This window comes from Topomyia yanbarensis, chromosome 2, assembly GCF_030247195.1.
Source record: "Topomyia yanbarensis strain Yona2022 chromosome 2, ASM3024719v1, whole genome shotgun sequence".
Taxonomy (NCBI): domain Eukaryota; kingdom Metazoa; phylum Arthropoda; class Insecta; order Diptera; family Culicidae; genus Topomyia; species Topomyia yanbarensis.
This window is the reverse complement of record NC_080671.1, coordinates 388,075,037-388,102,323: the sequence shown is the minus strand read 5'-3', so window position 1 is coordinate 388,102,323 and position 27,287 is coordinate 388,075,037. Positions and strand designations below refer to the sequence as shown.

The window sequence follows — 27,287 nt, the reverse complement described above, 5'->3', positions numbered from 1 at the left end:
AATGCAATTCCTCCAATATATTCACGAAATCAAAAAATTTTACCGATTTAAAAAATCACTAAATATAATAAGCAAATGATAGCGACATATCCCGGAAACGTGAATGATTTCGAACTATGTATTCAATATGGTAATATGTAGTACTTACTGGTTCCATTTTGGTGGCAGATATCCTTCTCTTATATATAAAACTTACAAACTTTAGCGATCCTCTTTGTACGATCCCCGGCTTATCGCATGGAATTTATTCTGAAGTTTCGACTTCCTACTTTAATGCATACATTTTCATTGACCGGCCATCTTTCGTTATTCTCAGCAATTAACGTCCAGGGGATTGTGATAGACCTTGATGTGGGCATCGAACTTTGTGTCTAGTTTCCAGCTAGAATATAACTGACGACCAAGTGGATTTCCCGCTAGTACTGTCGTTTAGCCATTCTTGAATGACACACCGTGCCTGGTTATCCGTTGAGAAGAACCTCTTTTCACTTTTCTAGCACTTCGGGACGAGTAGATAAAAATTTTACAAATTTTTGCTATTTTCAATTTTTAATGAAAAGAAATGTCGAGAGCGAAAAATTGTTTCGCCTCCAGCGCGTATGGTTGCTATCTTAGTTTTAGTTTCCATTTAGTATCGTTTCAAATTAAAATAATTGATTGGGTGATATAATAATATTATGATCTTAAAGCTTGATCTAGCCTGGATCAATTCATAATAGTCCCGCTGTTATTTCGAACCCCATTTTATGTATAAAAGTCTTATTTAAAGTAGTTTTCGTAGGTGAATAACATAACAATACTGGTTTCAATTATATAGTTATATAGTTACGGTCTGGTAGTATTTGAAGAAATTTGATATCTGTCTCACCCACCCAGATTCACTCACAAGTCACAAGTAACAACAGTGCTAATGGAGACTGGTTGAAAGTTATGCAAAAAAAAACTAGCACAAAATGTCCACCTTTACTCACAGTATATAATAGAGTCTTTTCAAAGTTCTTCACTATTGTTTCGCTGACGGCAGCCAAGCTTCTTATTTTACTTTGCACAATTCAATTAAAGCTACGCGTCTCAATTTAGCATCAGCTTAATTTGCTTCGCTCGGGGGAGATGAAAGAACTTTTCGTGTGACAATTCGCTTAGCTAATTTAATACATTCCCTTCTCATCTCTTGTTTCAGTGCAAAATTTCTTCGCTTCATCGAGACAAAGTGAGGAAAATGGAAAAAAAAACTTTTCCATCCCATTAGAGTACATTCTCGAATGAAGCCCTTGTCAAGGCGACGATCGGCTAGTTCACTGCGTTGGCAGTGCGAAAGAGTGCCACCGGGTGAGACTGGCGAGGAAGCGAGGAATAGTTTTCCATAATTAAGTCTGTCCGGCTCAATGAGTAGTCTTCATTATCGGAAAGTTGCGTTTCAAGCAGTAAATTAGCAATGATTCACCACCAGCCAACGAAATACCATACGAATCCTTTGACACATTTTCTCAACTTACACAACTCGCATGCCACAGCGGCAGCAGCAGCCGCAGCTGCAGCTGCTGCTCTGGATCAGCACCAGCAACAGTTCCACCACCACCACCACCACGCGCATCAAAAGCTTGGCGAGGATTTAAATCTGCTCAACAACAATAACGCGGTAGGTGGGGACGACGATTGTGATAAACACCCGGATCTGGTGGGTGGGAATAGTTTGGATATCGAGAACAACGATACGAACCAGACGAGCGATGCAGAGAATAACAACATAGATGTAATCGATGACGAAGACGATGTGTGCGAGGAAGATGTGCTGGAGATGGTGCGAAATGACAATCAAACCCCCGGAACGACCCCACTGGATGCCGACGGCATTGGGAAATCTTTCACTATAGCAGCCATTTTAGGCCTGAAAAAGAAACACGACGCCGAATGTCATAACTTCAGTGATGCTATGAATCTTTCGCTGAACAATCACGCTGACAGTGGGTCTGCCTTTCAGCAGCGAGTAAACCGAGAATCAGACTTGACCTCAACATTAGAGAACAACCAAAATCAAGTCAATCATCACATATCACAATCACCGCAAAGCAATGTTAATAGCAGCTTAGCAGCACTACAAACACTGCACCATATCCACGGTACTGCCAGCGGCTTTACACCACATCAATTCCATCAGCATCTTCCACCCGGTGGTAACGGTGGCGGTAACAGCGGTGCCAACAATGGTGGATCATTGCAGCATGCCCTTCAGCACCACACGCCCCATCATCCGCACCATCTTCATGCGCACCAGGCACTACCGGGACATCCTGGGGCACATCTTGGAGGCCATCAGCAGACACCACAGCAGCCGCATCTGCCCAACAACCATCACCACCCGCACCACCACCATCATCATCATCACCATTTGGCGATGGCGGCACATCACCATGCGCAGAATCATAATCGGGATAAGTTTAAGGGTAAGGATGATACTAGCTAAAAAGTTACAGGAATTGCCTCGAGAATGGGAAAATGCAAGGTTATAATCGTACAAATTGCTATCACCGTTGTAAATATTTCAATTTTATAGCAGTGTTTAGCCGAATTTATGTCTGATATTAACATTAATACAGTACTTTGTTGGCACGTCGTCTTTGCCGAATAGTGTTTTTTTAAATCGATTTTAAAATTTAATTATATTTATTGTAGTGTTCCAAAATTTAACATCTTTTTATGAAAATTCAAGATAAAATATTTGTGATTTTTTGAGTATGTATGACACTGGCATGTTACCGTTTCTATCTCTTATTTCGACATCCGGAATGAAATAGCTCAATTCAATTCCGTTTACTGCTAGTATGCCAGACTCGCATTTAATAAGTAATTGAATATTTTTGATAATTTTATTGCCTATCCCGAGATAAACTATCGTTTCGTCGATTTGTTGCTATATGTGACACAAATAAGTGCGAACGAAACAAAAATAAACGTCAAACCGCGTTTTTTCGCTCGCACTAATGCAAAGTGAACATGCGCGTAATTCGGCGCACGGCTTGGTGGCGCATGGCTGAAATGTCTCGATGTGGATTTTAGAAAAGATTCGCAATACATAACGTGCGTTTCGACTTCGTCTCGTCAGAATCCGGCACTAAATTAGTGACAAGGAATAAGCTAATTGTGTTCTTGAGCAAACTAGTCCTAATCAAGTGTAATGTCCCGCAAGTATGAACTCCTTTTCTTTTCTTTAGTGTCTCAGTTTTTGGAGCTAATGTCAATCCGGAGCTATTTATAGAAAAAAGTTATGTTGAAAAAATTGTACTTATTTTGTTACACCATACCAAATATATATTACCGTAAAGTATTTTTTTATGTACAGGCCCGAAGATGCTCGTTTTGACTTACTTTTTTTGTAGTACTTTTCACTGCCTATCTCATAGAATCGAAATATCTTCCACATGTTTTCACATCTTTTTTTACATTTTAACGACATTTAATTCGCTAAAGATTACTGGGTGGGGAAAGTTATGAAAATTTAGAGCCATAGTACTCAAGTGAGCGCAAGCATGTGAAGTATACAGATCGGAGAACTAGAAGTAGCACGGTCATTAGAAACAGGCTTAATATCCTACAGGCTTGACTTTTGTCTTCTGTTGGTGGGGGTCGAGCTTAGGCAGCATAACTACGATTCAATCAAGTTTCACATCTTTTAGTATTTGATGTTGAAAATAGCAATATTTTTAATCCATTTTATTTAAAAACTCAAGCACAGATAACAGACGTTTAAGCTCGATTTGAATCGTGTGTAAATACCCGCTACCGAAATTCCGAATAAATTAGACGTCTGAAACGTTTGGCAAACGTTTGCATATGGCGCAGTAATCGATACAATGCAGCTGCACTCAGCTGTCAAACACGTGTAGCAAACAGTTGCACAGATGGCAATAGTGAAACACGGATTTCCAACGTCTTCGACAAATATCTGTACTTTCTTAATTCCAACAACTTCATAGAACAATTAAAAGAATTAGAAAAACCTCGGAAAAAAGTTATAATGGAAAATTGATTTTTTGGGTGCCTCCCGCAAACAACGCGCTTTATTTCTATACCGTCACATTTCGGAGAGTTTTCTCGTAGTAGGATTTTCTATAATTTAGTCATCAGTCATGTCTCGAAAGTTAGTAGAAATAAATTTTCTATCTCACTTTAAGGTGGATACATCACAATTCAATATACATCAAAAGAAGACAGCTGAAAAAGTATTCCTAACCAGGGTTGTTAATGCGATGAATTCAACGATATCGATTCAACGTAATATCGTGGAATGGATATTTTTTTGTTTAACCCTTTCATGCCCAATTTTTTTTCTAGTGCATGCAGGGTTTCAAAACTATTTTTCCTTGAAAATGGTGGGGTCAAGAAACACGAAAAGCCTTTGCATAAAGGTAGGTGCTTCCCTCGCAGTGCTAGAAGCTGCTCCATTTTTATCTTCCAATGCTCAATACAATTCTCCTAGAATATTTACAATAGTCCAATTGCGTGGAAAATGTAGCCAAAGACAGGCAAAATTGATGAGTTTTATCAATTTTCAATAATATTGCAACATAACGAAGATATACGAAAAAATCATTTTCCGTCGTCAACGTCAATTGTTACTAGCAGCACTGCTCCATAGGAATCCAATCAGACTAATTGCAATAACTTCAGTTCTAGAGCTGGTCCTTGAAACTATTAATACTCAAATGAAAGGCAATAGTCACATTTATTAGCCTTACTTGTTTTTGTGAGCAAATTTTGCCGTAATCAAAAGATGTTTAACCCTCTAGTACCCAAATTTTTTTTGGATTGAAAAAAATTTTGTAGGTCGGATTCGTGATGAGAAAACGAAAATAATATTGATTATTCTTGTAAGTAATGGATTTTTCATTAAAGCCTTTAAATAAGTAGGCCGCCTAGAGGTGGCGTTGGGCACCTGGGCGAATAAAAAGCAAAAGATTTTTTCTTCTAGTTACTTTAACTTAAGCGAATACAGATGGTTGCTTATATTTTGGACTCCATCAGAACGCAAATAACCTAACTGTAAGGAGTATTTCTCTAGTGCTTCGGTTGTTTAAATATTGACTTCTTATTTATAGTAGGGGACTACAGGGTCTGCTGGCGATGGTTTCACTTATCATATTTTATCATTTTAATTAAAGAAGATCGTGTAAAAGAGAATGCGTTGCATAAAAGAGCAGACTGTTGGCTGCATTACTGAATTTTAAATATGTGACGCGAAAATCTCGCCAACTTACGACTATACGCGCAATGATGCTACCTGGCCACTTTTGATGATAAAGTATGGATCGCGTGAGATGTCTTTTCAATAAAACTGCAAATCAATCGATACTTGTTATTATTTTTCAGCCTCATTGTTCCGGCATTTTAAATTAGGCGCACACTTCGTATTCAAAAGCGAATTTTCGAAATCCTTCAGGTGAAATTTCGACGTAAACAAACTAAAAAAAAAAAATTGTTATTACGTATGCAATCATATACGGCCATGGAAAGTTCTTTTCGCACGCTATCGAAAAATCTAGTCATTCGTGGAATAGCTTTGAACTCGCTCTAAATAACAAAAATGCCGACATTTAAAAACTTCACATAGCGTAATGAGCCTATTTTCGTCTTAACCGTAAGAAGCCGGTGGTTAGATCGGCGTTAGCCATCTTTGTTCAACGCTTTGTTTCATGTTTAGTAGTTTTATTTAGATTTTTATAGAGACCGCCTAGAGGCGGTGTTGGGAACTAGAGGGTTAAAAACGTTGTTGTCCACAAACAACATGGGCATAAATGGGTTAATTCAACGGCGTTGATTTTGGAGTTAATTTCATCGTTAATCGTCAACGCACTTCGATGAGTGTAACATTAAGGTTATCAAAAAATTTGCGTTGATTTTTGTTTTAAACACTTGCAGAATGGTGTCTACACTATCTAATAGATGTACCAGTTTAATTTAACAATAAAAAATTATGTTTAATATTTGAATAATTATTTTCAAAGCTCATTATCTCATCGTTATGTTGAGAATATAATTTTTTAAACACCATGGGGACTTTTGGTAAATTGTGGGAATGGGGTCTTATAACTGATCTCTTAGTGAGGATATTATAGTTGACAAATCATGTCAATATCAAATAAAATAGTCTCGAAAAACTTGATGTCTTCAGTAAAGTTTTCAAGAATTTTATTGCAAATAACGTGTCTAAAGACACGAATGCTCCATATATTTAGTGTATTGAGATATATTAGTCTAATTACGAAAGTGAACCTTCAACACAAGTTATTCTGATATTACTGTATATGATCAATCTCTTCTGCTGTTAATAAACAATAAAATAAACATTTTATCCAAGCCATGTGTCTTTGAAGCTTACAGTAATATTGAAGAAAGCTGGATTTAAGAATAATTCGGTAAATATTGTTTTATATCTCGATATTCTACATGCATAGAGTTTTCATATCTTCAATAAAGACGTTTTAAATGAAGTTCTATACAACTTTGCTGATGACATCAAGTCTCTTACTACTTTTTTGAAGAGTTGATTTTCCATTATAATTTCTAGAAGGATTTATCACTACAATTATTATGTCAGATGTTTTTTATGTTCATTAGAACATCGATTTGGTTCTCAGTTTGTTAATCAAGTGATATCAAGGGTGTCGCTGATGAGGTGCTTCACATTCTGCTGCGGACTCCAAATGCACGTAAAATGCATCTTTTTCGTTCTTGGATCTCGCTGCGTGAGGGCTGTGTATGTTGAGGATGCTGTAGTTGCAGAAACTGCCTTTGATCCACACACATCCATTCGCTGATCATCTGTTACCTTATTACGGATTGGCGCATCTTGCCCAGCACTACAAAGCTGATTCCGAACTCGTTTGTTGTGCCGTCGCTCTAGTAGAATGTAACCACTCGATGCCCGCTTTTCCACATATTTCTTCCGATTTCTTCGTAACGTGGATTTTTTCTGGCCAGCTTGTTGGTTTTGACGCAACCTCCTGTCTCGTCTAAGAACAACCGTGCGGGGGTCGTAATCAGTTCTGTTTACGGTAGGGTTATAGCGCCCATGCCCATTCGCACTTTCTCATTTCGCTTCTACTGTAGAAGGCGGTAGTACCCAATCGATGTCGACCTTGTCGACCTACAGATTAAATGTCATCAATAGAAGCACAGGGAAGCATGAGATAGGAACTTGTAAACCTTGAGAAGTATTTACCATTTGACGACCAACCTTCTAAGTTGATGGTTTCGAAATTATGTGACCGTAAAAAAGTTATCGAACATATATTCCACTTTGAAAGTGTATATTCTTTGATTTTTTAAAAATTTATCTATGAAGATATGAAAGTAATTCTACATTATTTTCTCATTTGTAGAATGGAATGGTAACACTGCTGAACTGTTTTTGATTTTGAACTTTCAATAGTTTATCAAATTTACGCCGGCGGTAAAACATGATGATGAGTTATGTTCTACCATAGACCATGCAGTAGACTTGGGCGAAACGCCCAACTCCTACTTTGCAGAAGGCAAAGAATTCTTAACATTTCCTTTCGATCATGCCCATATGAGCCTGCCTAGTTCTAGTTTTCCGTTCTAAGTTTATAACTGATTCGCTCTAGAATACCTATCCGTCTTTCAATTTCATTGCTTTCGTTTCTCTTAGTCTTAAATTTGCCGAAAATAGCCAACAAAATCGATACAGTAGAACCTTGCGGCAATTAAAACATACTAACAAATTAACTTTTTTAAAACAAGATATGGTGTTTATATGACTCGCGGAAAAAATGTTCTCAATTGTTTTTTCACACACACACACTTCCCCGATTGTATCGATCAGGAGCTGGACAATGTTCAATGCTTCAATGTTAATTCTGGGGATTCGGACTCGTGGACGTGGAATCTTTCCCGCGCTGTTACAAAATGAATCTGACATTCTCAAACAGGTCTCGAGAAAGATTATGCTTATCAGTAATCAGGAATTTTAGCTTAGTTGAGTGTCCACTGCACGAAGTGCAACATGCTTATCAGTGTGGGAAATCCACCATCACTCTACGATGTTTACAACATTGAAAAGGTCTTCTTGTTCAAGCAATCTCGCTTGGACGTATTCCTAGATATCGAGGGTACCGTAAACCGGGGTGACATTGATCACTTTTCGAAGAAATCATTACATCTTTTTCAACACAACACATTTTTTTCAAGTTTAACATTTTTATACCAGGTACTGATGTATGGTGAAGAAGATTGGGGTTTTACCTGAAATTGTTCGCTTATAACCATTTGTCCAAAATTGATTTCAATTTCAAGACCGCTTTCGTATTCAGGAGTGACTTTGATAACCTGCATGTTCACCCATATTAAATTCTTGATGTCAATTTTTTACATTCAAATGTTTGTTTAGACTAATTCTGAAAAGATATTCAATTATCAAATATTAAAAATAGATGTTAATTGGTATTGTACGAAGTATCTCAATCTACTGTAAAATTCGAGTGATCAAAATTCGTATAATTCGGGCCAACTAGAATAAAAGAATCTGAAAACATTTTTAACTGCTACACTTGTTTTATTTCAGTAGTTTATCAATGTACAAAGAGTTTCATCCATTTTAACGCTTTGGAGTGTTGAATATAAAAATATTGCGAATTTTAGCTGGAAATAATCTGAAATTATTGGCAACTAGTTTTACAAAAAAATGTTTTTGAAATAAGCGAACTATTAAAAATAAATTTGGCGCACCCCACTATAAGGAAAAATTAAAACTCACTTAGAATTTATTACTCTCGCTAATATCTAAGAAATTAATCTTATAACAAGAGAAACCAAAAAACCGAACAATATGCTCAAAAAATAACAAATCAGTATTTTATAAGTTTAGAGCAAAACTTATTTCATTTCAAATTTTAAGGATTCGGTACACTATTCTGGCCAAATAAGCAATCTACGAAAAAAGTTTCGAGTGATCAAAGTCACCCCGATGATCAAAGTTACCCCGGTTTACGGCACTTTTAACAATGTGCTCTTATAGTCCTAAGACAATACGTGACAATAGGGGGGGGGGCGTTTTTGTTCCAATTTTACGTCAGAATGATTCTGACTTTTTGCGCCGTACGCAATGTTACTGCAGGGATATCGAAATGATGTTTGGCAGTGTTGCTATATTTATAGGAAAAGATTGTCATTATTTTTGACATATCTAAATTGAACTGAAATTGTGCGGCAAAGTGAAACAAGTATTTATCATTTATCATTTACCGTATACGTAGTTAACACTGTTAATACTAATACAGTTAATCACTGTAACAAAAATAAGATAGAAACCACACTATATTCTAAAATTATTCAGAAAATGGCTTCATTAAACCTTACTAACACTCATGACATGGAAAAACGGATTCAAGATACAAAACATGAACGGAATAAAATAAATTGACAAAATTCCATTTTCATTAATAAAAATAGCAGCACTGTTCGGAAGATTTCGGCAGGGTGAAAATAGGCGAAAGGAAGAATCCAGAAGGAAAAATAAGAAGCCGATCGTCATGTCTTGTCTTAGTTATAGTCTATTCTGGAAGCGATGCGTGGTCATAGAGTATCTACATGTATCTTGGTTGGATAAACGCAATGCTTAGTAATCGCATTCTTTGCTCGTCACTGAGATAAACAGAGAAGACAAAATTAAGTATTTGCCGTTGTCCTCAGGTTGGCGTTCTGTCACGTTTGCTATGGAACCAGGTTGCTTGGATTAGACCTCATCGATTAGTTCAATCTCTTGTCGGTACCGGTGGATCAGCTTTCCAATAAAGTCAGCAGCTATCCGACAGAAATCAGCTCTCTCAAAGCAGCATTTCCGGAAGTTTTCAGCGACGAACCAGGGCTATGTTCCAAAGCGAAATTAAAGTTGCTGATGCTTTGCAACCACATCAGTATCCACATCCATTGCCGCAAGATAGCTTCGCTGAACCAGCAAACTGCAAGGTCTTCATTCAAATCGACCTATCAGATGCATTTTTGCAAATGGATGTAGACGACTGTCGGGACCTACTTACGATTAACATACACCGGGGACTTTATCGGTACGATCGGCTTCCACCAGGAGTTAAAGCAGCCTCCGGAGTTGACGAAGCTGATTATTCACGAAATCTTGAAGTTGGCCTTTGTCGGATGAAAGGAATTCGAAAAATGCGCGTTCGGCCAACACCAGATCAAGTACATAGGGCATCGAATTGACGAGCAAGGTCAGCATCCTGATACAGCAAAAATCGAAGCACCAATCGACGTATCTGGAGTTCCATTATAATAGGAAGTTTGTCCCGAATATGAGCACAGAACGGTATTCACTAGATGAGCTTTTGAAATACGACAGGAAGTTCGTTTGTTCAGAAGGGTGCAAGAAAGCCTTCTCCGCCTTCACGAAAATTCCTAAATCGTAGCTGATTCTAACGCACTATAATCCACAGCTTGATATAATCGTTTTCAGATGGATCTATCATGGTAGTTAGTCCGCCGAGCAAGCCTATCCAATAAACAATTTAGTTGGATAATAGCTTGAACTGTCATTGTTCAGCTTATTCCCTCTCGATAAAAGCTTGTTCAGCTATCGGTGTTTGTTGGGTACAGTCCGCTAGATACAGCGAATCGACTCCGAAAGCGCCGGCTTTTCAAATTATTCCTTTGCGATTTCAATATCGTCTACTTGGGCACGGATAAGTTCGGAAACACAGATATCCTGTCTCGGCTGATTGAACAACATGTCAAACCCGAAGAAGACTGTTATTTCCAGCATTATTTTGTAGAATGATGTAAGATCAATCACATTGAATGCAGTTGACGCACTTCGTCTTAGTTTCAGAGCGATTCGGCATGCCACCCATACTGATTCAGTTTTAAGCATTATTCACCACTTCATTCAACAACGCTGTTCACACTCCAAAAACGCCAATAACTGGACCGGGAGATCCAGCTTTGGAACAGTAACCATGTTGATCTTGCTACCAATCACACGCGACTGTAGTGTGAGAAATGGACAAATGGTTACATGGGTGAATAAATTCTTGCTCCCAGCGATATTACACTCACATGTAGTTTTCCTTACAGGACATTCCATGTGAAGATTCTCTCTCGAGAGGAGTGGTTGTCTGGCTACATGAAGAGAAAACAACAAACACAAGTGGCCTGTTACACTGACGGCTCTCTGATAGAGGGACGTTCTGGTGCTGGTGTCTACCGTCGTGAAATGAGATTGAAACAGTCTCACTAGCTGGGTATACTGTACTATACAGCGTAAATTCGTTAGTTGGGGGCTCTTTAGATGGGGTGTTCGTTAGCTGGGTGTTCGCTAATTGGGTCGTACACCAACTAAAAGGCAACTGGATGTCAAAAGCTTATGTCAAATTTTCTTTGCCAATTAAGCAGACAATAGTTAGAAATGTGAGCTCGCTAACTGGGACGAAGTCGAGACCCAACTAACAAATCTGCGCTGTATTCCAAGCGGAAATCTTCGTGATTATGTACAGGATACAATCGACCCTTCAACAACAACAACGGCAAAGTTATAAACTTCCGCTCCGATAGTCAGGCTGCTATCAAGGCCCTTAGCTCGGACAAATCACGGTCCATCCTAGTGATCGCGGTACGAACCCAAATCGATGAACTTACAACATTGTCAACACTATCTATTTTGTACGGGTGCCCGGTAATTCTGATATTACTGGAAATGAATGGGTTGGCGGATTAGCCAGCGCAGGTAGAGCGATTGACTTTGTTGATCCTGAGCCCGCCCTACCAATTTGGATAATAGGAAAAAATCAGTACTGAGTTTCGTCCGAACACCGCATTTATTAGAGAAATTCACAAACCTGTAACCAGACAAGCGTTTCCAGAACAACCGTGCCGTGGGATTTCGAAAAATCTCCTACATTTTACGAAACTCCACTGCGTCATGCTGAATAGATCTTTAACGCAATTATCACACGGCAACTATTCCGAGCGCTGAGTCATTTTCATATGATCTTTGTGAATCTGACTACGGAAACTCACACACACTTAGTTTTTTCTGCCGAATCTCAGTTAATACGCAACTTTTGCCGAAATCTCAACAGCTGAGATCTTAGCTAGTTTTACTAAGATCTCAATAAAAGTGACGTTTGATAGCTGCGACTCGGAAAATATTTCACCGAAAATCAGCAAACAAATTTCAATTCACTGAGATATCAGTTTCTAAATCTGCTAACTGCAAGGCTGTTGTTACCAAGCCGACTTGAGTGTATCACCCAAATCAGAGACATACTAAAGCTCATTTTCCAATGCGGTAAAGAGCTTTCGGCTTTCTCGCATGCGATTTAAACTGCTTATGAGTTCAACTTACCAGCTGTTTCTTGACAGTAAACATTTTTGCCACCCTTCAAATTGTACTTCCTCCTCCTATCATTCCTTTCAGGGAAATGATTAGAAGACACGCCAAGACACAAATCCCTGAATACATACGGGGAATATGTTACTTGAGCCAATAAATACTGATTCCTGATTCTGATATATGGAAAGTAAATCGAGTGAATATTTTTGCGTTGGACTTAAAAAAATCACTTGAAACATTAAACAATCAAAATCTTGCAGAAATTTGCTTAGCAAATACAAAATTTGTTTATCGATAGCCATCTGATACCTGGATAATATCTAATCACTTCATTTACTCTAATACATATTTTTCAATCAAACAAGAATTAACTAACGATTGGTCTTTTTCCACAGATCTTGCAAAGAAATCCTCCATTTCAGCATCGTCAGCGCTCAAAAGCAAACGCGTCCGAACGATCTTCACACCGGAACAGCTAGAACGACTCGAGGCCGAGTTCGAGCGTCAACAGTACATGGTTGGTCCCGAACGGTTATACTTGGCACACACTCTTCAACTAACTGAGGCACAGGTAAATTACTTTTTCACTTTTGACTCCATGGAACTGCCGATCGTAAACAGCAGGCTTTACATTCTAGGTTAAGGTATGGTTCCAAAATCGTCGGATAAAATGGCGCAAACATCATCTGGAAATTACCCAGCAACGTTTGGCCCTGATTCGGCAGCGACAGATAGCAAGCGGTGTTGTTCCACCTCAAGTGGGACCCGTACCCGCTGACCGTGCGTCTCCATTATCCGAGGGTGCACAGCAGATCATCAGTGGTGGACGTATGATACTAGACCACGTAGGCGGAGAACCTGAATCACCAGAGCTGACTATCTGTACAGATTCGTTGGAGGCCCGAAGTATTAGTGAAAGCGATGAATAAACAAAAAGTAGCGGCACGCGCCTCAGTGCTGTGCAAGGAACCTAAAAATTGTAATTAAATACAGGGAATATAGATTTATGTTAAATATTTTGATTTGTAGACGTGAAAGTAGTCACCGACGTAGATTTGCTTATGAGTTGAATACTTACGATCGAACACGATAATCAATTTTATGTAAACAGTAGAAAATATGTGTATAAAATGTTGAAAACATTCATTAAAACTAGTTTTTTTCCGAAAGAAACTTAAAATACCTTAACTGAGACTGCGGAACCCAACTTCAGCACTGGGAAGATACATTGTAGAGAGTATGCGGAGTACGGACCTGGTGGGATGAACTGTCAGTGGGGTTTAAATACGCGAAAAATAAATAACGGTAATTACATGACAAATAAAGTGCTCTTATGAGTTGATTGGAGATCCGAATCATCCGATACCGGGAATAAATTTGGCGACGAGGATGATCTCATCTCTAGTACAGGGGCCCTATTCCCACAGTCACGTCACCTAGTGACTAGGATTTTTTCTTCGAGTCACTAAGTGACGTGACTGTGAGAACAGGGCCCCAGGCTAACAGACATAACACCATAGACTAACAGATATAACACTCAAAAACAAAGCTTCGCCCGCTTTAACGGTCATTTTAAATATATTTGTAGTTGGGACTGTGGCCACATTTGAAATTATGGCGCCACTGACATATGAACAAGCATATGGGGGGTAGACAACTAGTGAAAAGATGTTCCCAAACCTGAGGGGTAACCCACCAGTAAATGAGTGTTTGGGACCATGAATAAAAGGCGGAGCTAGTGTTCTGGGGAAGTTGTCGGATCGATGTTTTTTGAGGGAATTCCCTCATAGTGTTATGTCTGTTAGTCTGTGATAACACTATGAGGAAATTCCTTCACGATATCTTCTTCTTCTTCTGGTTCACTCTTTTTGAAAAGAGTCGAAAAGATGGCGCAGCATATTATACCATGTTCACACTAGAGTTGAAACACGTTTTAACACGTAGTGTAACCGTGGTATTAGCTATATTGCCAATTATTGTCGCGCTTATAATAAAATCTCACATTGCGGGCGTCTGAAAGGCGCATCAAATATAGCCGCAGTTGCTCCGCAAGCAGATTTCAGTGGAGCTTTATTTTTGTGCCAGCTGTGTGCTTTTCGAAAGCTTCAAGGAAAAAGCTGCCTATACATTTATATAGGCGGCTGTCACGCGCCTATCTCAATTGAGCTTTCATATAATCGCATATCGAGCGATTATCCTGCAAGGCACAATACTTATTCTTTTATAGTCTTGTCGACTTTACTTTCTGTGGACTGGGTACCCGAATAGAAATGTACAGTAACAAAACCACGATTTTCACTGTGACAGTACAGTAATTTTACAATAATTTACAGTAAGTTTTAGTGTTATGCTACAATACAAAAACAATAAACTTTAACGTTTTTACAGTAAATTTCAATGTAAAATAGACTTTTACAGTGAAAAAGGGGGGTGGTTATGTATCTTAACATTAAAAAAATTAATTTTTCTCCATGCATTTTTTTCTCGAAAACAGTAAAATTTAATGTAAATGCACTGTATCAGATTTTTGCTGAACAGTGAAATTTATTGTTACATGAAATTTTATTGTAGATCTACTGTGAGAACTTGGCATCGAACAATGTTGAAACAGTAATACCTATAATATTTATTGTTTTATGATTGTTTGTAGAGTAAATGCTATTGTAAAATTCTATCCGGGTATCGGCGAGAAGTCCGCAACGCCGCCACACCGGCCCAATCTAGCACACAAAACAATTGGTCCTTCCACAAAAAAAAACAATTCCTTCGGTACCAGGAGAATTTTGCGCGTTGAAAATCGCACCGGAAGTGTTCACAATACATCGCTAATTTTACCACAACAGTAGCTTCACCTATATACACGATCCGAAAAACTCATTGACAGGATGGTTATCCCTCAGACTCGGGAACACTTTTTCACTAGTGGTCTTTCCCCCATATACTTTGAATGCGATCGGAGTATGGTTTCAGCAAAGTTGGACACGATTTCCTAATGTGTCACGCTTTTTCATCGATTGAAACAGTTCTTGATACTGCAAGTTTTGACATTTGTATATTGAAGAAATGAACCGTTCGAAACATGTAAAGTATTCTTGTTCGAGTGTGCAAAATAATATTGTCAGTGTAGTGAAAACGTCAGCATCGGTTTCGGTTTGTTACGAATTTGCAAATTTAAATCTTTTTCCCCAGTATATCGGGTCTAAGTGTCTGACATCTCTATTGCGCACTTCCCACTTGACCACCAGTCAAACTAACCAGTCTATGAGAAGAATTTAATAGAATAATAGTAAGTGCTCAGTGCGGATAGAGTACAGTTTTGCTCAAAATCGTTTTTTCTCGAAATGTGCGAAATGGCGCTTCTCATACGATAGCACAACAGCGACGATGTCCTGTATGTCCGCATCCGCTCACTGTAGAGATGGTCGGGTTCGAGTTTTTGGACCTGAAACCCGGACTCGACCTGATCCCGACGGGTTTCGGGTCGAGTTCTGGTTCTATAAATTTAAACTTCTCGGGTTCGGGCTGGGTTCCGAGTTTTCGAATTTGAAATTCTGGGGTTTGGGTCGGATCCAGGTTTTTGAAATTTTAAACTTTCTCAAATTGAGCAACATTTGAAATAGGTACATCGTCTTATTTTTTTTAAACAGATAACTCAAGTAGTTTTATCCCAAAATTTATTTTCTAGATAAGACAGTATCATGAACAACGATGGCACTCATATGGTAATGGTATACCAGTGCCACAATGAAATAAGTGGTACATATATGAAACAGATACTTACTGTCAGATTGTTCCAGGGCTGGGCCGTTGCATGATCCGTATTCCTTCATGAAACACATTTCCACGATCTTAAGAAATTGATCGTAAAATTATTGTATGTTATGTTCAAGCCATTGGCGGATTTGTATAAGTTTGGAGTCGTTCGGAGAACTCCATTGGAGATGTCTACTGGCGTACATACCGTACTATCAGAAGCATAAAAGAAATTATATACCCCACCAAGGATGATCATCCTAACGCTAATGATGTGACATTAAGAAAACGTCAGAGAATTTTTATTGACACTCTTCGACACAAGTTTGATCGTACCAACCAGAAACGCGGGGGACGTCGTGTAAACTGTCGAATACGAATTGCCATAGCTTAATTTAATGTGTAATAAATTATACCAAACTACCCTCTAAGAACGGTTGGTTTCAAAATCGCCCAATGAAGGACGTTCGTTGGACCAATTTGGACGACGTCCAAATAACCGTTCAACAAACGTCCATCGTTGGACCCGTGTTGAACGATTTTGAAACAATTTTTTGGACGTCTCAGTGGGTATTCTGGAATGGTTTTCGTTAAAAAATTAGAAATTCTGGTTAAGTACGATGGGCAAGGTTGTTTGAAATTGTCATCATTAATCATCTCAAATTATAAATTTTCTGTTTCGGGTCGGGTTCGGGTTTTTAAATTTTGAAATAGGGATCTTTAGGGGTGTGCGGGTTAAGGCATATTCTGATGCAGATTAGTACCGTGAGTTAATATCTCAGTCCTTTTTCAATTTTTAGGCCCGAAACTATCGAAAAACATATTTTTTAGTTTGTTTCCTTTTAGGACAATAACACATCCAAACCCATGCGACTTGCACGACTCTATAGGTTGCCTTATCAGATCTACCATAATTTGCAGATGAAACTTGAGATGGCAGGCTTCTAGTGGATTGCAAAAGTACCAGATCATGCTATGTGGGATGCTGTCCCGGTTAACAATGAGGCGAACGAGATATTTGCAGATACGTCATTTAGTAGGACAACTGTCAGTTTGTTGGTTGACTTTAATTTGGTTTTTTAAAGTTTAAAAATCAGAAAAAAATAATTAAGGTTTAAGAATGATATGAGTGTACTCGTAAGGACACCCGCTATCAATCCATATGAAAAACTGACACAATTTTTTCAAATTAAACGTCCCTACTCTCGGGTTCGGGTTTTACGGAATTTTCATTCTCGGGTTCGGGTAGGACTCGGATTTCACAATTTTCAAGCTCACGGGTTCGGGTTCGAAAAAAAAAATGAAACCCGACCATCTCTAGCCGCTCAGGCTGCTTGTTTGCAGTGTCCTGTTTTCCCTTCCTCCTGGTGATCCGTCGCTTTCAATAGTCCTGTTGTTTATTGAAAGCGACGGATCACCAGGAGGAATATATTATATATATTTGCTTCTTTTCTCACTTATTATTTTGTTATTGCTCCCAGTAAAGTTCAGCCGGAAATGAACTGGAATTCTGGCTGGTTCCAGTTCGTATTCCGGCTCCAGTGCAACAACCGATTCTAACTAGAATCGGTTGTGTCACTGGAGCCGGAATACGAACTGGAACCAGCCAGAATTCCGGTTCATTTCCGGCTGAGCTTAACTGGGCTAGTAAGACTTGACTATGAAATGTCAATGTTAATCTATCAATTCGGTAGCATTTTCTAGAACTAATACTTGATATAATGAGAACAGAAAACTACATATTTTATTATTCTTATATCTTCTTCTTATTCTTATGTATACTCCACAGTACCCAAGCTCGACACTGGGAAAATACATTGTAGGGAGTATGCGGAGTACGGGTCTGGTGGGATGGACTGTCAGTGGGGTATAGATATGCGAAGAATAAAATTTAATTTAATTATTTAATAACAGTAACTACCAACTCCCTGTCAAGGATGGCGTCTCTGTACAGCTAGCATCACTGCCATGAAAATCAAAGCAATAATTTTGGACTGAATTATAAAAGCTGTCTTTGGTTACCAAGCGTCGATTTTCTGAATGATATTGTATTTAGTCATCCCGCAAGATGCAAAACGACATGTGGAATGCTTGAATATTGTGTATAGCGCCAAACAAAACTCTTTGTTTGGGGCTTTATAACTATAACTACAAACACTTTATACACAGACTAGCGAAGTGTCAAAAATTGCAGCCAAACGGACTGTCAAAAAGTGCAGCCAAACGAGCATGATGGTTTTGAGAGGGGAAGTGCAAGAGGAAGCCCATGCAAAGCTTACACACCAGTGATGCCAGATTTGCCTTCATTTTGAAGACATTTGAAATGTTGTGAAGACGTGTTTTTCATTTTGAAGACAAATTTATTCGGATGTTTGACTGATTTCTGGCTGAAAATCAATAACCGATTCAGAATCCTGGCCGGTGAAGACAGATGAAGACATTTTTTATAAAATGTGAAGACGTTTGAAAAAGATACCTGGTATCCCTGTTACACACTTAAAATCCATTACCTACCAGTAGGTAATTTTTATTTGCTGTCCATATTTCACTGCCGGAAAACAAGGGAGAGCGAATGATATTTTTACTCAAAGTTAATGGGATTAAGTTTAGTCGGCTTTGGGGAGTATCTCATTATTTTTGGGTAAATTTGGACTCTCTCTCGTACGTTTTTCGTTGAGGAAAGTAGGATGCACCGATTGAAGATTATCTACTGCTAGGTAATGCAAGTTTTCCGTGTATGGGAGCTTCCGTGATGCCAGTTTACATCCATGATTGCTAGTTTTACTGTTTTTCTCTCCGCTATCACCGCTATCCGCTATCACCGATCAATTTGTTGATAATTGTTTATGAAAATGAAGGAAAACCATCAATTTATAAGATGATGAGTAAACATCTTGCGAAAAGGGTGTAAAACATAGTGGTTTCTAATATTATTCGCAGAGCTATATGGGTGCTGTTTCGAAATGTAATTTGTTGAGCACCGTAGCCGCCGCAACATCATTTACCGTTTCTCCTAAGTTAAGCTAAACCTTTATGAGATGGTGTAAATTCATGATCACGCGAGGAAAGAATATATCCGGCTAATAGCTTTGTATCATACACAGCCGATCCTTCTCTCTGATAGCATTCACTGAATCTCCAACGTAGTCCAAAATATGAGGAGTTTGACATTGGTACTGATTGGGTCTCGGTTTCGAGTTGGAACTTTACTTATGGGACGATTTTTTATAATCACAATAATACCCCCATTACATTTGGCAGAAATGTATTGTCTATCTCGAGATAATATCACAGACGAACAGACATAACACTATGAGGGAATTTCTTAAAAAATATCGAACCGGCAATTTTCCCAGAACACTAGCTCCACCTTTTATTCACAGTCCCAAACACGCTTTTGCTGGTGGGTTACCCCTCAGGCTTGAGAACAATTTTTCACTAGTGGTCTATCCCCCATATGCTTGTTCATATGTCAGTGGCGCCATAATTTCAAAAGCGGCCACAGTCCCAACTACGAATATATTTAAAATGACCGTTAAAGTAGGCGAAGCATTATTTTCGAGTGTTATGTCTGTTAGTCTGTGATAATATAGCATTTCGTCGAGTTGTTGTTATATGGGAAACACTCGAGTGCGATCGAAACAAAAACAAACGTCAAAACGTTTTCTCACTCGCACTGATGCATATCCCAACAAACAACGAAAGCTGAACAAGCCTTTAACCAGTGAGAATAAACTGAACAAGAACTGTTTAAGCCATTATCCAGCCAAAATGTTTGTTGGGATTAGATGGGCGCGTAATTCAACGCACGGCCCGGTTGCGCATGGCTGAAAAGTCGCAATGTGGATTTAAGAAAAGATTCGCAATATGAGCCAAATAATTGCAAATGGCTGTAATTTCAAAATAATTGCAAATAAAACTAAATTTCTTACTCGTTTCATTATTATTTTGGCAGTGGTAAGCTTTTTTCCCGAGAAGAAAATGAAGTTTTTGTTGAAAGCTGCGACTCACTTGCGGGTGAAAAAAACCAAACTGTATCACTTTGCCAGTTCATGAGCTGAATCATAGGTGTCGGATGACTAATTTTGGTTTTGCCGCAAATCGCCAATAACGTCTCTTATATGTAGGTCGATGTCAAACTCCATATGCTGGTATAGGGTTGCCAGGAGGCTGGTAACTACTCCACAGTCGTATGTTTTCATATTAACCTTATGAAAACATAGTTTTTTATGCTTCAGAAGTTAATTCTTATGAATTTCGCTATACATTTTGTCTGAGTATATGTACTTGTGTGCCATACGAAAACTTGTAGTTACCCGAATAGAAATGCACAACAGTATTACCAACGAATCGTTGGTATTACAGCATTTTTATTGTTACATTACAACGAAAAACAATATTATTCTGGAAAATTTACAATGGAAATATAATCACATTTGTTGTTTCTACATCCGATTTCATTGTAAACCCGATTTTTACATCGAAAAAGGGGGGTCGTTAAGGGATGTAACAATGAAAAAATTGATCTTTTCCCATACATTCTGAAATCAAAAACATCGATTTACATTGTTTTTCCGTTGTAGAGGCATGAAGGACTGCATCATAAGTACATTGATGTTACCAGAAAAGTTGTTGTTAACAAATAAAACTGTTGTAAATTCAACGTTTCTACGATCAATTTCGATATTACCTTCTGTTCGTTTGTTGTTAGTTTGCATTTCAAATATATGTTTTGCGCTTGGTCAGTTTAACCTTTTTCCCATCTAATTGCTGCGTGAAGCGTATGGATTGAACACTTTCTGCAGTCAGATCAGTTTAGAGTACCCATTTCTCTAGGCAATAACTGTTCTTAAACTCTATAAGCAGACCTTATCCTAACATTTAGTCTGTGTGTAAAGAGTCTGTGGTTTTTAGTATCGATAACCCCTCGGCACGAATGATTCAAGAATTTCCCACCCCTGCAATCGTACAGTTGTATAACAATTTCGTTTCGACCAGTTTTCGTTTGACAATAATCATCAGCTGGAACGAACACTTTAGCATTTTTATAAAAACAAACAAGCCTTTACTTTATCAGTATGCGTGTGCCATTTCGAAAAAAAAGCTCACTGACAGCAGCAGACATCCTAGCAGCAGACGAACAAAAGTGACAGAGGAGGCCATCATCTTTATTCGGTTGAGTGTTGTTTTTTCACGGAACAAGCGATTTATCGAACGTGTGAATTTTCGTGAAAAACGGTAGCGATAACAAGCCAGTTGCTGCATTTCCGCGTTTAAACAGTTTCTCGTGACGTGCAAAAGTCTTCCAGTAAATTCTACCGTGAATATTTTCAAAAACGGGAAACAAATTTCACGAAGAGAAAAAAGCAAAAAATAGGTGTCTACGTTTGTGCCCTGATGGATGACCTGTTTCCCAAGCCCAGTTGGTGTTTTCATGAAATTTTATTCTATTCTTTTGTTTCCGAAAACAGCTGGTAGAATTTTAGTTAATTGGGATTGGGAAGTGCAGTTTTGATTTGCTCAGATGTGTTGCGTGTTTGCAAATGGATGGGGCCAGAGTCGAGCAATATTGATTGCCTCATAATGGCGTTTTGCTAAGGCCAAATTGCGAAGCGAAAGGGAAGAAGTGAAACGATTTTTCATCAAAGCGGAGTTATGAAATTAACGGAACTCCAGTGAGACAGTAATGTGTTTGTAGTGTATTTTCCAGTTTGCATCCAGTCCAGACGGGGCTGATAGTGGCCATTGCTGTTTCCGTTGCTTGCAGTTGATTGCCCCCGGGGGCGATTAGGGAGGGGGCAGAAGATCATTTTGCTTATTAGGCAATCATTGAATCACTTCAAAGTGTTGGGACCTAGTTCCAATGTGTCTGCCTTCCGGTTTCCGGAGCAAGGTCAGAAAAGCTGGAACCGACTGACATTGGTTTGTGGGAAATGTCCTCCTCGGCTGGACATCATCATCTAACAACGCTCCAGGTGGGCAGTAACAGTTCCACCGGAAGTAACGTTACGGTCAACGGAAACCGATCGATGCTAGCGGTTAACTTGGAGGCAGCGGTAATGGCCAACGATCCACTGCGGGATCTATTTGAAGCGTGCAAAACCGGCGATCTGGTTAAAGTGAAGAAGCTGATCACATCGCAGACGGTCAACGCGCGGGACACTGCTGGGAGGAAGTCTACCCCACTGCACTTTGCTGCTGGTAAGTAAAGGAATATTTTTCCGGATTTTTTTTTTTCTTTGTTTAGAATTGCTATTTATGGTCATGTCATCATAATCATGGTGGCCGAAAAATTCAAGTGTATCATGTTGCAATGAAATAGTAGACCTACAGGTTGCATCATCATGGACATCATGTTTTCATGGCTTGAAATTGATTGCCCCTTTGGCGATATGGGAGGGGATAGGTTATTGTGCTTGTTAGGCAATTATCTTAGAATCACTCCAAAGTTTTCGCAGAATCCAACTATGGCCTGAAATTCCAAGAACCGAGTTTTTAATCAGTTTCCGTTAAACATTACCTTGCCATTCGTAAATTGTTTCATCCGGGATGGACGATGTTTCTAGCCGCTCATTACAGGGAAAAGAGCCGATAGAAGTTCTGTTGTGCGACGATACTGTTTTGACAATCAACATCGGCTAATGTGTAATTTGCTCAGTAATCGTCATTGTAGGTGCTAAAGTACGATTCACACGATACAGCAGGCTTCCATCAACGATACGGAACATCAACGGAACGTCAAGATTAGTTACATTAGTTTTAAAATACCGCACGTGTGAACGGGTACGAGAGAAACACTTATCCTAACGGAACGGTGACGTTCCGTTGACGTTGACGGAAGCTGATGTATCGTCTGAATCGTCCTGATTGTTTGTACGACATATACCGGATATAAGAGGAAAAAACAGCTAAAGTAGATGTTCGGATATTGCATTTCAATTCTTGACATGAAACATCTGTCGATGAACCTTGTTGGAATCAAGTAACAATTTATCTATCGTAGTTCGAACAATATACCCGTCTGTAATCAGCACTAAAATATGGATAAATGTAATTCAAATGAACGCTACAGCTGGTTCAGGTTAATGGTTCATCATAAAAACCGATCTAATCCGCACTCCGATCAAGGTTTCCGTTCGTTTCCTCCAAACAACTGACCCACTTGCTAAATGGCCTATCGTTGCGCCTGGCTGCAAAACTTTTCAGCCAACGGGCTGAAGTGCAACCTGGGCGCACAGAGGTTATTTAGCATGATTTGTTTTCGTCTTGTCTTGGCGCAGTCATTTTTCTAGCCCCGCACACAAACACAATAGACAAACACTACCGCTGCAACGCCATCGATCGGCTCTCGGGGGTTTCACTTTTCAAAAAACCATAAGCAAAAATAATAGCCAACACTTGGTAATTCTCAGTCATCATCAACCCCCTTTCGCTCTCTCGCTTTGTTTAAATTTCAATTGTGGATTTCGCAAAGCCACAATCCCCGTCCCACAGCGCTTCGTGATTCGCACCCCACGACGACGACGACGGTGGCGTCGGTAGAAGCGTATTGTCGTTCCGTTTGCTGTTTTATGCTTCTTGTGAATATATGAACATCATGGTTTCTTTGTTTTTGCTATCATTTCGCATTGGTTGGAAACCGTAGAAAATGAATAGGTAATTGTATTGCCAGACAGACACAGACCCACAGACTAGCAAAGTGTCAAAAATGCAGCGCACCAGACTGCAAAAAAGAGAATTTCTGAAATATGTGGTTTGTTAGAAATTAAATAACTTATAACTTAACCACTATCCAATGGGATTTAGAAATGATGTGTTGTAATCAAGCGGCTGCTCTTCCAATGATAAAGGTTGGACAGAGAATGGGCAAAAATCAAAAACGTGTGTTAGATCTTCATAAAAATCAATCAGCTTATGTAGAATGTTGATACAGTACTGCTGATTGATTTTTATGAAGATCTAACTCACGGTGTGGAAAAAATTGCTTTTTCGTTTTCGTTTTTGTCGATTCTCTGTTCAACCTTAACCCATAGGATAGAATAGATAACACAAATAACGTGTGAATTCTCGTATCGTTATATTAAAGTTCTGTAACTATCATCCTTGACCTAATTAATGGTTAAACCAACAGGTTACCGTGCAAATAAAAAATTACTATTACAAATTATGCTCTTGTCAAACTGCAAATGATGAGAAATCAATTCTTTTTGATTATTTTTGTTACTTAACCATTACTGTAGCATTCGTGTCATTGGAATTACGCACAATATGAAAAACAGAAGGCGGAGTTCTAGCTTCTATTAGAAACGAGTAGAGTTACTATATTAAGAGTTAGGCAGACACAACAGCCTGAAAACTGGCAGCACTTATTTCAGGAAAGAAAACGCTGGCATCCCATGTAAATGTTCAAGATCTAGCTTGATAATTTCATTGTCGTCGTAAGTAAGAACTTCACATGCACGAATAGAAAAACCAATTCGAAGATCTGATGATATGATTCCGATCATGAATCGACCAAAGGTCCGAAGTCGCAATGATATCGAATCGAGAAAAATAGCTTTGAAAATTCGGTTCAGAAAATTAAATCGTATTTTAACAATGTTTGCATACTGCGCTTTCAAATGTATTGAAACACTTTGAAACAATACTAGTTTTCGGAAGCATAACTAAAATGTTTTATATAATAACGTTTTCGTTGATAAAATTGAAAACAGATTATTTCGCCGAGTGTTGTTATGAAATGTTGATTAGGCCATTTTGGAGTCGCCCTCTTGTTTTGACGACTCTCAATTTCGCCCTGCAGTGTCGCCAAAAACAAAAATCAAATGTGGCTTTCGCCGTGCTCGCTGGAGGGGAAAATTTGTTATTCCCCCTGGGCGTAACAAGCACTTGGTTTTTGTTTAGGGCGATTCTGTTTACGGACCTTGTAAACAATGATGCTGTCAATTTCGCCTGTATACACTACCTTAGAAATGCAGAGGCGTAACCCGCCTGGCATTTTGTTTACAGTTGAAAGTCGGATGCGCCGTTTTGTTTTTTATTGATTTTCATGAAGTGTGGAATATTTATAAATGAGTTTTTATATTTTTTATAAAGTATTTTTACTCCTCTTTCAGATATTAATCAAATCTCTGTTTGTGTACATTTGTTAGTTTCGCCCATTTGTCGGTTCACGATCGATTTCATACTTGTGCGAATATCTCTTCTTGTTACAGAAAAAAATTTGGTTCTTTTCGTTTCTCTACACTCGATAACACTGGATAAGAGTAAAATAGTTATGACCATAATCACAATACCTTTTCCATATACATCCAAAGAGAACATGTTATGTGACGTCATGCTCGATTGGCTCCGGTATTTTACATGTTCAATTGGTTCCGCGCAGTGTCTCCGCCTAACTATGAATATAGTAACTATAGACGAATTTCGCGCTAAATCGTATTCACAGTTGGCAGCACCCTCTCCGAATTTATCGAAACTTTCTGTACATAAAGACTTTGTCACAAAACTTTGTTTTTCCAAAAATGATCTAGACTGTCTTTTGAAAAGGGCCAAACTATTTTAACCAATTTTAACCAACTTCCAAGCGCGCTTCGTCTACCAAGAGCAATGGTAATTTAAAATTTTAAACTCGATTATCTCGAAATGTCGTTTTACTAAAAATGGTTTTTCCGTGATCACGATTGCCGAAAAACTACTTAATCAATTTACATAATTTTTTTTTCAATTGATCGTAATTAATTTTTCTCGTAGCTTAACGATTCTTTTTTATTCATAAACTTGTGTTTCTTGGATAAGAATTTTTTAATACAATTTTTAGAGATTAAACAGCATTTTTTTACTAAAAACGCTGTTAATCCACCTAACAGTGTGATGATACATTTCTTATAACTCTTCCTCGCTTTCTTCGGGTATTATATCGATTGACAACATTTAGAACTTGATGCTTCGCGATGTTTTTGATAACACATACTACATGGGATAGTGGCGGGACTCAGAGAATCGCTCAAATTAGCATAGGACAATATCAGTGCAAGAAATCTCAAAGGTTAAACTAATTCAATGGAAAAGCGGAAAAATGGCCCTTAAAATAGAAATAAAAACGAATTATTGCTAAGGCTCCGTTAATAAAATATATAAATTCTTAAATCAGTGCATTGTGTAAAGAAAACTAAATTTTCCTAAAGGGGTTATGTATGTTGTGCTGAGTCAAAAAATTCGACAAACTTTCGAATGGATTTGAAGTTCACACTTAATTGCTTTTACTCCAATTCCCAACGCGGCTGAGAACTAAGCACTGCAATTTCAGCTCTTGATATCTCGCTACCTTTGAAGTGCATGTGTGCATAGTTCAAACATTACTTCGATATCGACTTTTTATAAAAATGTCTTCCCAGTAGTATCTTTGATCTGAATTATTATCCCTAATCCTAATGCCAAACAACAAATAAAAGTCTCTCGAAACCCGTTAGGGAAAATCATTATCATTACTAGAATTTTCTTTTTCGCGTAACTTTTCGATAACCTTCCGTCACTTCTATTAAAAAATTTCAAATGCTTTATAATTTACATAATCTTATTAGGAACACTCGTTTAAGAAGCTTTTATAATATAATAATATATTTATTTTATAAAATTTTCTCTATCTGCAACATATAAACCCTTAAGTATATCAATTAATTTAGGATACCCTTTTAACATAAACTATCGCACGAATGGGAATAGGTTCGCCGAATTTTGGAAGAAGTCGATAAAATAACCCCTTGAAAACTACCTAAAAATTGGTGTAGCTCAATGCAATTGAAAGAAAATATCCTCAGAAAATGGGATGTACCTATTGCTGTGAATAATAAATACAGTAAAGACCCGTTTTTATCATCTCCATGGTGTATTTTAGGCTGACAAAATGGGGACATCAACTAAATCGCGACATTTTTCTTCATAATAAACTGAAGCTGTTAACATATTCTTCCCTTCCCTTGAGGTACTCTAATAACTATTTCTGATTATTTAAAATAGTCTTCTAGCGCAAAATTAAAAAAAATGAGTTTTTTGCATATTTGCATCTTTAAGATAAGGAAAACATGGTCAAGAAAGGATTTACTCAAATTCAGCCTTGTTTGTCTGCTAGAGTCCATCAAACATATTTTCATATGAGTCTGATAAAATTGGG

At 38.3% G+C, this 27,287-nt stretch overlaps 2 protein-coding genes across 2 annotated transcripts in view; both read left to right on the top strand.

The window, feature by feature from the left end:
- Positions 1-1,196: 1,196 nt before the first annotated feature.
- LOC131684748 (homeobox protein goosecoid-like) lies at positions 1,197-13,479 on the top strand. The gene is made up of 3 exons (XM_058967877.1): positions 1,197-2,444; positions 12,757-12,932; positions 13,000-13,479. The coding sequence occupies exons 1-3, from the start codon at positions 1,436-1,438 to the stop codon at positions 13,288-13,290; spliced, it is 1,476 nt and encodes a 491-aa protein (XP_058823860.1). The 5' UTR covers positions 1,197-1,435; the 3' UTR covers positions 13,291-13,479.
- Positions 13,480-21,232: 7,753 nt separating this feature from the next.
- The window catches only part of LOC131684747 (poly [ADP-ribose] polymerase tankyrase), a 50,371-nt gene continuing 44,316 nt past the window's right edge, over positions 21,233-27,287 (top strand). Inside the window, exon 1 of the mRNA XM_058967876.1 lies at positions 21,233-22,315. Within this exon, the coding sequence (XP_058823859.1) occupies positions 22,048-22,315 (268 nt within the window). The 5' untranslated portion in view covers positions 21,233-22,047. The remainder of the gene's footprint in view (positions 22,316-27,287) is intronic.